The 14590-nt window shown below is 42.4% G+C and overlaps 1 protein-coding gene across 1 annotated transcript in view; it reads left to right on the plus strand.

Annotated features, from left to right (window-relative positions):
* The window catches only part of PEBP4 (phosphatidylethanolamine binding protein 4), a 332206-nt gene extending 319680 nt beyond the window's left edge, over positions 1 to 12526 (plus strand). The window contains exon 6 of the mRNA XM_060251873.1: positions 11861 to 12526. Within this exon, the coding sequence (XP_060107856.1) occupies positions 11861 to 11952 (92 nt within the window). The 3' untranslated portion in view covers positions 11953 to 12526. The remainder of the gene's footprint in view (positions 1 to 11860) is intronic.
* Positions 12527 to 14590: the final 2064 nt, after the last annotated feature.

The raw sequence follows: 14590 nt of genomic DNA on the forward strand, positions 1-14590 counted from the left end.
TGGCTGCTTAAGTTAGTTCCTTGATAACTGACTTTTATTTAGGTTCTCCTCCTGTGGGATGAGGTTTTGCTATTTATGACTTAGGTTGCAAAAATAGTAAGAAGTAAAGTAATAATATCTAGCAAGAGGATTGTGCTTACCGTAATTCTGCTGTTAAATGCAGCTCTGTGCTTTGGTAAACAAGAGAAAGAGAGAGATAGGGGGCAGCAGTGGGTTTGGTATGAACATGGGCCCAGAGAGGGAAAGGACATAGGTCTGGCTAACAGCAGCTGTATGCTAGCCCAATGGAGAAGAACAGCTCCTGTCCCCATCTAAGGGTATGAGTACCTGGCACCATTCCAGAAATTAAAAACTGAGCAGGTGTACCCTTTGACAGTTTGGCTATGCTTTATTCATTCATTGCGCAATATCCCCACCTTTCCTCCAGGGATATCAAGGCAGCATGCAGAGGGTTCTTGGTAAGTCTACAGTCCAGGCACTGACCAGACCAGACCTTAAGAACATAAGAGAAGCCATGTTGGATCAGGCCAACGGCCCATCAAGTCCAACACTCTGTGTCACACAGTGGCAAAAAATTTTATATACACACATACAATGTGGCTAATAGCCACTGATGGACCTGTGCTCCATATATTTATCTAAACCCTTCTTGAAGGTGGCTATACTTGTGGCCGCCACCACCTCCTGTGGCAGTGAATTCCACATGTTAATCACCCTTTGGGTGAAGAAGTACTTGCTTTTATCCGTTTTAACCTGACTGCTCAGCAATTTCATCGAATGCCCACGAGTTCTTGTATTGTGAGAAAGGGAGAAAAGTACTTCTTTCTCTACTTTCTCCATCCCATGCATTATTCTGTAAACCTCTATCATGTCACCCCACAGTTGACGTTTCTCCAAGCTAAAGAGCCCCAAGCGTTTTAACCTTTCTTCATAGGGAAAGTGTTCCAACCCTTTAATCATTTCTAGTTGCCCTTTTCTGGACTTTTTCCCATGCTATACTTCTTAGCATCAGTGGATTTGCTACATCATGTGTCTTCCAATCACAGCTTTGCAATGCAGCAATCTATGGTTTGGCCAAGACAGTTTTCTTGGGAACATGGTTCACTGTCACACCATCTGAGCACTGAAAATGCTAGCTATGGAAAGGGCAGCTGTTTGCTGTATGTCTTCAGCTTCTCAGGCTGAAGCAGGAGCTCAGATAAGGGCAAAACAGTATGATATAATTCTGCAGGAAATGATCTTCAGTCATGGGCCAAACTGAGCATGAAGTCCCTCATTGTTCAGACACTGAACAGATTTCAGCCCTTCTGACCTGCAGCAGCTCACTCTTCCTCTCCTATTTCTTGATAGTTCTGGTGAGTCACCAGCATCCAAGATTAGTGAATCAGCTAGCCATTTCGTATCGAAGCAGCAACTTACATATTCAGGAAGAGAGTCAAGAATCAGACTCTTCTCTGAAAGGAAGGGTAGGGAGATGAGGCAAGAGTTCATTGAATTCCCATTCAGCCAGCAAGTGTGGGCTTGACTCCAAGTCTTTTGTAGGGTTTAAATATTCAAAAGAAACGATATGAAGTCTTGGGAAAGTCCATCATGTACTTACCAGGGGTGCACATGGTAAGGTTTTAAAGCTCTCCCTCTCTGCACTTATTTAATTGTGTTTGCCGCCATGGATGCCACCTTTCCATAATATACTGCTGTCTATAGCTATGCTTTAGCCCCAGCCTAGCCCTTTTGCCAAGTGGAAGGATTTTTGTCTCACTCCTGATAGGAGGCCCATGTTTTTCATAGTTGCATGAGCATGTAGCAGTTGCACTGTGCAAATGAACTGGGAGAGCAGCAAAGGGGACTGGTTCTACTCATGATGATATTGTAATGAGCATTGTCCACAAAGGCCCAAGCTTAAAACCTGTGCTAATATCATTAGGAAGTAAATCAGTGGGACTTGCTTTCAAACAAGTGTCTATTGAATTGTTTAAAAATAATACACTGCCTTTCCAAAGAAGCTTAAGGTTGAAAACAGTATCTAAAAAAATTAATGTATCTATGGATTGAGCATCCAAAGCAGAAAAGATCTTGAACACTGAGAAATCCACCGAACATATACCACAAGTTTCAGTCACATAGTCTGCATATTCCATGAACATGGCACATCAACAAAATAAAATGAACAAAATGAAGCACTTAAATCCTCTCTTTTTGCACTGGGGACACTGCTGTTTGCCTCCTCTCCAATCCCCTTTTCAGGTCAATAACAACAGGGAACTAAATTTCACACAGATCCTTTTAAACTCTGCCCCCATTGGGGGTTTTTTAATTCTGTAATTTGAGACTAATGATAGTCTCATATCACTAGACATGCAAAATTTTAAAATGAGGAGAAAATGGAGCTTGTACATTAAAGAATGGGGAAGGATGGCAGAAGTTGCAGAGTGGGTAGAATAACCTTGATGTGAAAGGGGGTGGCAAAATGGCGGAGGAGAGGGAATCAAGGGAATTTGTACACTTTTGAATTGCCTTCCACCTGGAAGCAAAACAAGGGGAAATCAGCACAAAAGCACTCTCAGAAAACCTGGGGAAACAGCAAACAATGCTGAAGGGAGGAGAATCAATGCAGAATGACAAAGAAAAGCTAATGAACATGCACTGCGAAAGTGAGGAAAAACACCTGTGCGTAATAGGCATAGAGATGGTGATAAGAGAGGCCAGGAATGCAATTCAGATCTTTAGAGCCCTCGCCCAAATATGTAACCAAATGAACAGCCAGCCCCTCCTTGAAATAATAATTATTTTCTTCAGCATCTCTCAACCAGCGTCTGTGTCATCTCCTTTGTAATCACCTGTTTGTTGGGGACTAGGAAAAAAACCAGTATAACTTCCAGATCCTGGATTTAGTAGTGGCTGCTACTACTTTTCCCTTTATTCACCTCTAACAGAGATGTAAAATTGGGGAGACACTGGATTGTGCCCCTAAGTTGAAAAATGGTATAATCATTGATGAATTGTGTGTGTGTTCAAGTGGCATAGACTTGTTTTATGGCCAAGTCATAGACAGGATTTATTCTAAGACTTTTTTTCATCATCATCAACTGTAATGCTCTCTTGCAATCTGTTCACACACACATTGGAGCTTTTTCTAGCCAGAAGGAAGGGGAAATGATAGAGGACTATGGTATCCATGTTAATTTTCTATTTCTTTTTGCCTTATTTTCTCTCATCTGTTTGTTTTTAAGAAACAGTGTAGTTCCTTGCTAAACCCCATATGCACATCAAAAAATTAGCTCCCACTGAAGTTTTTCCCACTGCACAAAATATATCCATCTGCATATTAGAATAAACTCTGCCATAGCCATGAACAACCATACTTAGATCCAGATTCGGGATGCATGTTCTCCAACTGAAGATCCTTGTTTTCTGTTTCTTGACCTAGAGGAAGGAGGGCAAGATTGAGCATGCAGAAGATACCACTTTGGTCACATTTCTAAACTTTCTACAAAACCCAGCCAATAAAGAAAGTTTAATAATTAACTAATCAATTTGCCTAGATTTTATATAACTAGTGGAGGGTGCTTGGTGCCCCCAGTATTTGAAATTTACAGAACAAATGTTCTTTCTCAGCTGTTGTATGAAGCTCCAATTCGGGGGGGTTGGAAATGTACAGACATTATTCAAAATAAATTTGTCTACATGTTATTAGCAGTTCCTAATTCAACAGCATCAGTTCTAGTTAGATCCTGATTGTCTCTAGCCCATAGAGATGCTGTTAATTTTTGGTTGAAAATTCTCTCTTATCAACCTTCAGGTTTTTTAACTTTGGCTTATGATGAGATGGAAGCAACTTGGCCAGTGTGGGGATCCCTGTTCTGAAATTCTGTGCCTCTAGAGTGAATTCTGAGGTCCTGATCAGGTCTCTTTATTGAGCTCTTTCTGTCTTACCCCCCCCCCCCCCCCCCAATACTTGCTTCTCAGTGTGTTCAGCCTCCCTGTGAGAATTTTGCTGAACTTGTAAGATTTGACAAACTTTTAAACATTTTTTTTCCCACAAAAAAATGGGAAAATAACCAAAGCATATAAAGCAGACAGATGGAAATCTTCATCATACCACTGTGACCACATAGGAGAAAGTAATTTTAAAAGTATGATGGGAGTAAGGTTTAATTAAGGCAATTATCATTCAAGAAGTATTTTAAGGTAGATGCTGAGCTGATATAATTTTGTACACCTCCTGGTAATGTTGGATATGTGGCGTATGCAAATGAATTGTGCTAATGAACTCGAGCACCTCTTTTTCTACGAAATGACCCCTGGTCCTGATACTTATTTATCATCGCATAGCTCTTTTCAGCAGATCAAATGCTTTGTATTTATTAGATCATCCATTGAGCCTCCAGATATTCTGTGTTGCTCCATAGTAAATTTCAAGGTTAGATGTCAAGATTCTTCAAATGGTGAGGGGGTACTGAGCTTAGCAACTTTGCTTACACAGAACACACAGGAATCTCCTCTTTGTGTAATGACACAGTATTAACCATTGCTGCACAGAGTTTGTAAATTGCCTTTTTTCCTGCTTGGGTACAATGCAGGTTGGAACTTCTAATGTAGAATCACTTGCCGTTTTCTATAGGAGTCCACTGACTCAGGTTAAAAATGGTGAACTTCTCTTTGGGAAAGAGACTGCATTGCAAAAGGACTGTTCTCCCAATTGAGGCAGCAGTTTAAGTTCCTTGACTGCACTTCCTTGAGGTTAACATGAATCGATGGTGTCATGGGGGGGGTCTGTTTAGAACAGGGGCTTTTCTCTCTTGCACAGTAGCAAAACTGCAGTGCACAGAACCTCCACTTCCATACACTTCAGCATTGAGTCACAAGGAGCCAGTTGACAAGTATGAGCTTGCTCCTCGGCTGGTTCCTCCTTGACTGTACGTACAGCAGTAAACAGAAAGCACTTGAACCCAGCTGCATCCTCACTTGTTCCAGTGATGGACCTGCTGGCTGGGAGGCAACCGATGAAGCAACCTCACTCTGCTCATGGATTTTGCAAGAGCTGCAGGATTGGTTTGTTGTGTTGATTGAACCCCTGAGATCTGAAAAGAGATCAGGCCAGCGGTCTTCCTGGCCCAGTGACTCTCACCTCGTTGTGAGGCAGCCTGGGTGGGTCCAGGGAGACAAGAAAGGGATCTGACCAAAGTCAGTCCCCAAATCCTGCAGCATGGTTTTATCAGATCTCTTTTGCTCCTATAGATGCAATAGATTGGCCCATTCAGGCTGCAGCTGTGGTCTTATATCTGCTTCATGTTTTTAGAAAACAGACAGCTGCTACTAAAAGAGCAGTGCTTCTTCTCTGCTATCTCCTAACCTCTCCCCCCCATTTATTTAATGCTGTTTAAAAAATGCTGCTATGCTGAACATCTTGTGCAATCTTGGTAGTGGTTACTGGGCTTCTGTACCCTGCTAGTAATTGTGTTGGGTTAGTTTACGCCTGACCTACTTCTGTGGGAGGAAAGAATGGAGAAAGTGGGGCTGTGCATTTTAACCTGAAAGTGTATCTGCTGTATACCAGTGTTACACCAGTGCTTTTCAACTCCAGTGTAGGATAGTTGCCAACTCTGGCCCAGGAGATTCCTGGACATTTGGGGACAGTGCCTGTGGAAGGAGGCATGTGGGAAGGGATTTTGCCTAGAATCTATGGTATAGGATAGAGTCTGTCCTCCAACCCACCATGATATTCAGGGAAACTGATTTCGGTAGCCTGGGAGAATTCCAGGCCCAATCTGAAGGTTGGCAACCCTACTGTATGAGCATCTAAAAGCTGCCTTTGATGTTTCAGAATTGTTCAAGGAGGTTCAAGTTTACCATCACTTAAAAGCAATATTTGATTATTATAGAGAGAAATCCCAGTTTAATCTACTAGCTCAGCCACCTCAGTTGGGAATGGATGACTTGGTAGGTTTTTACACTGTATGATCCTCAAAACAAGGTGGGCTCTCTTTCCACACCTTAGGGGAGGTGAGATCGTGACTGCCAGGACAAGGGTGTTTTCTGTGGCAGTCCCATCCTTATAGAATGGGCTGCTTGTTGAAATAAGGGCTGCCTCTTCTGTCATCCATTTCAGACAGCACTGTAGAAGGCTATTGTTTAGGCAGGCTAGCGGTACTGAATTCCTTTCCTTTTATTATTACACTTCTGTGTAGTAGTAGTTTATTCACGGTCATCCGACCAGCTTAATACAAACAAAAACAAAAATCATAAAAACAAACCCATCACCTCTTACACAAAATTCCTGACGCCAACTATTGCACATATTGTTAAAACTCATAACCAAGATTTACACTCTCAATTTCCCTCCTTTCCAACTGAACAACATAACAGAAATGGGCAATCTTAGATGAAACATCAGAATGAGCGTCAGACAGGAGGAAGGTCTTTGGCAAATGATGTTGAATTGTGTTAATGCTTTAATTTATCGGCTTTTGTTCAGTTTTCATTCATTTGTCTCATTGGAAACTGATTTGAGTAATGAGGAAAAGCTGCATATGAATCTGGTTAGTTAAGTATAAACTATCAAGGAGACAGTTATGCCCCTGCACTAGGATATGAATTTTATTTAAGTATCACAGTCTTTCCTGACTTTTCCTCCAATGAGTGTCCACATGTCATCCTCAGTCGTCCTTCATTCTAGTAGTCTGCAGAGCTTCAGCAATAGAATTGTATTGTGTGCCTTCAAATATCTATCTGGCCTAAATTATTTCATATTTATTTGAAATTATTTAGGGATAATGCACAAATTTTTTTCCTAATTGATTTTTTAAAACTATCCAGGAAAGTAGCAGATGTGCCCACATATCACCTGGACAGACCAATTACCCTGTGGTTTATGGGCAGCGTGAAAAGAATACATGGGTCAGATCTTGGAGCAAGCAACATCAGCAGCTAGTCACTCGAAGCCACAGGAGTGAACATTCTGCCACGACAAAACTAGTAATTTGCACAGCATGGCTTGCAAAAGCACCCAGCTTCAAAAGTGCAATTCTCCACTTCCCTCAGTCCAGTAAATAAGAATATGATAAGATATGAGACCTGTTATAATAGCTAAGAGACTGAGGCTGTTTTCATACAGATTTTTTCCTTCCAAATTCAGAGCCATGCCTCCACATTTAAAGGGAGCGTCTGTGGGACATTGTACTCATGACTTGTGGACCATCTAGGGCTTTCCCCTTTGATCTGGTTCCAAAGAGGAACTGTAGTGGCTGCCAGCAGAGTAACCATGTAGATGCTCTGCTCATAACCAATATGGAGAGGGTGGAGCTATGCACTGCAGTCTCTCCTCCCTTTTGTCTTTTAAAGGACCTTTTCTCTTTTTTCCAATTGAACTGCTGTGTAGCTTTAAACTGCGGTTTAGCTGGGAAGGGGGAAGGGTAGCGAGTTACAGTAATCAGATCTGGAGGTGACAATTCCGTGGATCATGGTGGCTAGGGCCTGGGCAAGTTAAGAAGGAAGCCAGCTGCTGATTCTGGCATAAAGAGAAAAATGCCAACCTAGCCATGTTCGTGATTTGGGCCTCCATTGATGTGGGGATTCAGGGGAGTGCCTTGAAGTGGTTCGTCTCCTTTTTCCCAGGTTAGGGCCAGGTGTTTAAAATCACACCCAGTCACATTGTTACTGGTGTCAGGGGAACATTGTCCAAAATCGGCCACTCTCTGTCCCTAACCTGGGAGAAAGGAGATGAACCGCTTCAGGGCACTCCCCTGAATCTCCATATCAGCAAGGCAGTTTGTCAACAAGTCATAATTGACTGTGTCAAAAGCTGCTGTCTTCTGGAAATGTCTTCTTGAATGTTTGTGAATGTGAGCTACTACAATTGTCATTCTTTAGGGCTTAGCTCCTTCCATTGGGTTTCTAGAATTTAAATGTGTGAAAGAGGGATTGCACATGTCTCTTGTCCACATCCATATAAATGTGCACACATGAACACCAAAGCACCATGCAAAGCTCAGCTTGCCATTTCACACACTGCGACTGCTGTGATATTTTGAGAAGTTAGTTATCCAGTGAAAGGCAGTTCTCTACCTTTCAAAGCTACCATTTTTTTTAGTATTCAAAGATCAATTGCCAAGTTGTTTGTTGTTGTTGTTGCTTTGCTTTTTAATCAGTAGAGGACAGGATACTGCAGAGCAAATGAGTACAGTATGCAACAGAACAGACTTTTGAAGCGATGTGTTATAGTGCCTATGGGGAGAAGGGACTGACATTGATTCCTGGTATGAGATTTAAGCTATTTGAAGCACATCCCTGTTTCCTTCTGGGGAAAGATGGGTGGTACGTTAAATTTACCTTGGCTTTTCTTTAGCATGGTAAGGGATGAATAGAAAGGAGGGACCAAACATCTCCCCCACAGGCTGTGCAGCAGTAAAGTCAAGGGGTTAATCACACTTCCTTGTTTCACAAAATTATTGATGGGAGGAGTCCCAAGGAGATCTGTCACTCTCCCCACTGCGGGTGGTTGGGGATTTCCAGGAACCCTTGGGGTGGGCTGGTGAGAAACAGTGAGAAGCTTGTCTTCAAAAGACCATAAGGAGCAAATAGCATGTGTGAACAAGTTAGATTTTAAACAAAAAAACAACACAACGTATATTCTGAAAACTGAAATGTGTCTGATTCCAAAATGATGAACTCATCAAGACTCTTGGCACTGAGATGAGCTTATTGAGCTAATGCCCAGTTTGGTGTAGTGGTTAAGTGTACAGACTTTTATCTGGGAGAACCAGGTTTGATTCTTCACTCCTCCACTTGCAGCTGCTGGAATGGCCTTGGGTCAGCCATAGCTCATGCAGAGTTGTCCTTGAAAGGGCAGCTTCTGTGAGAGTTCTCTCAGTCTCACTTACCTCACAGGGTGTCTGTTGTGGGGGAGGAAGGTAAATGAGATTGTGAGCCGCTCTGAGATTCGGAGATTCAGAGTGGAGGGTGGGATATAAATCCAATATCATCATCCCCTGCTATATTTTGTCAGCCTTACTGCTTCCAGGTTTGTTTGCAAGGATCTCTGTGGGCACATCCATACTACAAGTTTATACCAATATACATGTCAGGTTCTCAATTTCCTCTTATACCTAATGGTCTACCTCCCACCTCTCTGTGGCTACCACCCACCTGTCAAAAGATCTGGCCCCACTATACCAGGATTCTGTTACAGCTTTATAACATCCCCTGCCACTCCTTAATGGTTTCATTCCCTCTTGAATTCAGTGCAATTGCCCATTGGTTCTCCCAAAGAATCTTGGGGATTGTAATTTGACATGGATACATTGAGAATATCAGAACTACAGATTGATGGGACAAAGGAACAACAGTTAAAACAGTTCAGGGTTCCATCCACACAGCTATTTTGGTCTACTTTGGCTCTCAAACTGGAATGGTGTCTTTCAGAGCACCCACATGACATCCTCCAGTTATCTACTTTCAATGGTCTTACCTGGTTGGTTCCAATATTTCCCAGTTGCACCTCTCTATGATCTTTCCTGAAATCTTCCTATGATCTTTCCTGAAAGGCAGCTTTTCATGGTTTGTGGATGGGAAGTTGCACATTTTCAGACTTCCTGCCCACATTGGTGTCACCTATCCTTTCCCCGTGTTATGCCACTAAATGGCTTTTGCCAGTGCTTTTAAAAAATTAATAGTTGCCATTAGAAGTGTGCATTGTTTACCAGAACAACAACAACAAACTCTGAAAAAATACTTTATTGGTTTTATAAATCAAAAAGAAATTAGAATTTCTTTTCAGCTGCCAGTCTGAATAAAGGCTGATATTATTTGGCTTTTATTTGGGCAAGGCTTGGAGAAAGCAGTTAAAGAGACTGTGGTCTCTTTAAATGCCCTCCAAATTTATTTGCAGTGTGGCTTGGAGAAGACATTTAAAGAGACATTTAAAGCGATCTCCAAGCTGTGCTGCTGCCATTGCACAGCTTGGAAAGTGAACTCAGAAGACATTTAAAGAGACTGCTGTCTCTTTAAATGCATTTCCCCTCCATTTAAAGCAATGAAGAATGGAGACACTTTCTTTGGGGGCCCATAGAATTGGACCCCCTGCTGCAAATCTCTGCTGCAAAGATTTTCCAATATTTCTGGGTGTGTGTGTCATCAACCAGGAATTAAAAAACAGCCCCTCCAGAGCTGCAGATACCCCATTTATACCAATGGTCTCCGTAGGGTATAATTCAAGCAGGAAAAAAAATCAAGTTTCCTGAATATTTCCCAAATCCAAATACCATACTTGTTTTGGGCTTCAGAAATATTGGAAAACAATATTTTTGGGTTCAGTATACCCAAATCTGAAAAATACAGTTTTTTGCACACCTCTAGTTACTATAGCATTATAGCAACTACTGATTACTAAAAAGCCAGCAAAGTGTCCACCAGTGATGCAGGGTGGTAGGCATATCAGGTGTGAAGGGATGATGGAGGAAAGTACAGGGGAAACGTCTGTGTAGATGCTCTGTTGATGGAGGAAAGTACAGGGGAAATGTCTGTGTAGATGCTTTGTTGCTGCTACTTGCATTCACAATAGAAATGAATCTACAACAGGGAATCATCACCCTGTGGATGCAGCCTAAGTCTGTAGCCACAGATAGGCCACAAAAGTTAGACTGGCTCTCTGGTATCCTCAAAGGCAAAGTTAAAAAATATATAGGACCTGAATATCAGACTACATTAAAAGTCAAAATAAGCTTTACATAAGCTGCAATTATGTCACATACAAAGTTGATGAACATGTCAAATGACCAACACAAGGCCATATGTGTTTTGGCCTCCAGGGCCTTCTTCAGTGATCAATAATACAACCCTTTTCAAAAAGACACAGCCCCGTGGCACAGAGTGGTAAAGCCGCAGTACTGTAGTCTGAACTCTCTGCTCACGACCTCTGCTCAATTCCAGCAGGAGCTGGATTCAGGTAGCCAGCCCAAGGTTAACTCAGCCTTCCATGCTTCCGAGGTCAGTAAAATGAGTACCCAGCTTGCTGGGGGGAAAGTGTAAAAGACTGGGGAAGGCAACGGCAAACCACCCCATAAAAAAGCCTGCCGTGAAAACGTTGTGAAAGCAACGTCACCCCAGAGTCGGAAACGGCTGGTGCTTGCATAGGGGACCTTTCCTTTCCCTTTCCCTTTTCCTTTTCCTTTTCTTTCCTTTCAAAAAGACACACATTCAGAAAATGCATTACATTAACCCTGAGCAGGTGTTGTCATCTCATATATTGTGTGGTATGAAGTGAATTTATAAAGCAAGCTATGGATACTTTCTCATGGTAACTGCACTCACAAAATCTTCATTTATATTATAATCTGGGAAAGATTTTCCAGTATTTCTGGATGTGTGTGTCATCAACCAGGAATTAAAATCAATGGGAATATCACTCTGGTATCTTCTTCAGCCTTGCCAGTCCCAGATATCTTTCAGAGTGTGAACACGTATTTATGTCAGCTCAGAAGTCTGGCATATCTGAAAGGATGTAGATGTTGAAAGCACAGCATATTAAAGGGTTGTGTTCTCTCACAAAAGCATGCTTGTGAGAGCACGTAAAGTCATCTCTTGGTAAGCTCCATTGTCAAAACGTCTCCTGGACCAGACAAAGCTTCCCTTCACTATCAAGCTCAGAGGCCATAGAATGCCTTTGTATATGGCCTTGTGCCAGTCTTGCAGCTTCAACCACATTCTCAGAAGTCTTTAGGGTCAATCTGTCCGTTATTGGTAAGTCTTATCTTATTCAGTAGGGCTTTCTTCCAGAAAAGTGTCCTTAGGGTCCAGCCAAAATCATGGGCCAAAGCAGTCCTATGACCCAGAATCTCAGCTATTTCTCTTGTTCTCTTTACAGGTTCCTGGAACATGGATAACTTTGTGGATCGGTTTCAGCTGGGAGCACCTGTGGCTTCAACCCATTTCCTCACTAAGCACTACGGAGACTAGCAGTGACAATAAAACCCTCTGTTATGAAACACTTTGGCTTGCATCCTCTCCCCTCTTCAGAGCACAAGATTTAGTAATCTCTCTTCATTCAGCACTAACTTGCCAGTTCAGAAAGCTGCATGTTGCTCACTTTGATTTACACACCGTAGGACTCTAGCTTCTTTCTGCAAAGCTGCCCCATGGTGTGAAGAAGATGGTGTCCGCAGCTCTAGCTATCCAACAATCCAACAGTTCATAATTACTGAACTTGTCTAATTGTGTGCTTCAGGTTCTTTTCCTATTAATATAGATGCATGAAGACAGCAGTCCCATCACACATAACATCCGTTTCAGCGTGTGCACCCTTTCCCTGTACCAGCTAAAGTTGCCAGGGATGGTACTTCCCTTCCTCATGTCCTTTCCCAGCAGAATGAACTGTAGCTCTTTCTATTTGTGTATGCATGTTTTCCTCCTTTAAATAAACACCTGTTATATATCTCAGCAGTCACATTAAAAAATGGAGACAACAGCATTCTACTCTAGTTTCTCTATTTCTTATACTGCAAGGTCAGAAAATAAACTCCTTCTTGCTGAACCTGTCTGGATTACTCAACATCACTGCAGCTATCAATATGTGTTTATTTATTGTTTAATCTGGAGAATTATTTTCAACGTGATATTGCAGAGCCTTAAGGAAAGCATGCAGCATTAAGAAAGCCCTATCAAACAATGGGCAGTTCCTAAAGCAAATTTAAAAAGAGAGAGAGAAAGCACTTAAAACAGTGACATCTTGTAAAAATTTATCAGCTGCAAAGGGCCACATCTCAAAAGTTTCACTGACTGCCATCCCAAAGGCCTCTATGAGAAGGCGTGGCACCACCAAAACAGTGAGTGGCCTATATCTAAACATGCCATTCTGAAGACTTACAGGCACTTAAATTCTTAAAAGAGGGTAGTGATTTCTACTGATTCCCAACTCCGGCTGCAGCCCCTTTAGTCTCTATGCCTGGCATTTTGTTCCAGGAGTGGGGAGCTGGAATGTCAGAAAAGCATGGGGAGGCAGTCAGGATATAGGATCAAATTACAGATTTCAAGTTCTGATAATGAAAATCTAGTGTCACCTGTAGTTTCAACCTACATTTGCCTAATGTGCTCCATCTAAATACAAACTATAGGGCTCTTTTGTAGCTTTCTGCTCCACCTTTTACAAGAAACCTTAGACTACTAGGGACCTCAGAAGCTTAGAAGCACTTGAATACTGTCTGGAACCACAAAAGTAAGGCCAGTTGCATAGTTTCTTCTCATCAGCTCATTGTCCTGGTTGGTCTGCCCTGCCCCTGTGACTACTGTATTCCTATCTGAACTAAAGCAACATGAGAAAAGCCACAAGGGTGTTGCTCCTATGTAGCTAGAGAGTCAGTTGGAGGGTCAGCTCTAGATTTTGAGGCCATCAGCAAGAGCCTGGCCAATGGGCAAGCATTTCCTCCCTGGGAGAGGAAGAAGATGAGCCATTCCTTGACCTCTGGTGTAGCTTGCATGTGAAAGGAGGAATTAGGTTGCCAACTCTGGGTTGAGAAATTCCTAGAGAGTTGGGAATTGAGCCTAGGGAAGGTGGGGTTTGGGGAGGGGAGGGATCTCAGTGGAGTATAATACCACAGAGTCCACCCTCCAGCGCAACAATTTTTTCCAGGGGAACTGATCTCTGTAGTATAGAGTTCAGCTATAATTTTAGGAGATGGCAACTCTAGGAGGAGTTGTTGGGTCCAATCATGCCAAGGGATCTGTTGTTCCGGGAGGGACCAAGGTCACCTCTGCCACCACTCAGAAAGAGAGAATGCAAGGTGCAATTGCTGCTGCTTTCCACTGGTGAGCCCTTCCAAAGGGACTTGACTACTGGTCCATTATGCTGCCTTCTGATTCTGGCCCTGCCCTTGTTGCTGGCTCAGTTTAAAAACTGTTGACCAACCATGGTTCTAAGGAGAGGCATTGGAGGAAGAGGACAGTGGGCAGTGCTGTACTTGACTGCTTCAGTGCATTTTTGACCTGTTATATTTATAAGTCTCATGAGAATCTGTCATGGTTCCATTTCCAGAGTGATGAAAGCTCTGTAGGGACTGGTCCCTGTCCATGCTTGGTTATGATAAGAGAATATGGTGTGGGGGGAGTTTTGGATTATAACATACCACAGGCAAAAGGGAAGCAAGTCCAAAACACATAACCCTGCTTTACTCTGCAAGTTAAAATTAGAAGCAAGAGGAAATGACAGTTCAGCATGTCATGGAAGTCAGCAAAAGAAGAACCTTTCTTTTTTATATATTTATCATCCACAGAGGTTGTAATTGGTGTTTCAGATTAAGGCCAAGGAGCCAGGAGAAATGAAAGGTCACACTTTGTTGACATCCTGTCCTCAGACTGTAGTCATCCTTTCCTCTCTGCTTTTAATTCCTTGTGGCAAGAATGTTTACTCTGGAGAGAAAGGGAGGGAGAGAATCGGATGTTTACCCTTCTAGGAAATTATCACCATTCTTTTTTTCCTTTTTCTTTTTTGCTTCTAATTGAGATATTGGGGGTGGGAGAAATATACTATGAGAGACCCATACAGAAACTATCGTTTTGCTTTGCATGTAGCTGGAGTGCAAATGGAAATGCTAGCTGCATG

This window comes from Heteronotia binoei, chromosome 12, assembly GCF_032191835.1.
Source record: "Heteronotia binoei isolate CCM8104 ecotype False Entrance Well chromosome 12, APGP_CSIRO_Hbin_v1, whole genome shotgun sequence".
Classification (NCBI taxonomy): Eukaryota; Metazoa; Chordata; class Lepidosauria; order Squamata; family Gekkonidae; genus Heteronotia; species Heteronotia binoei.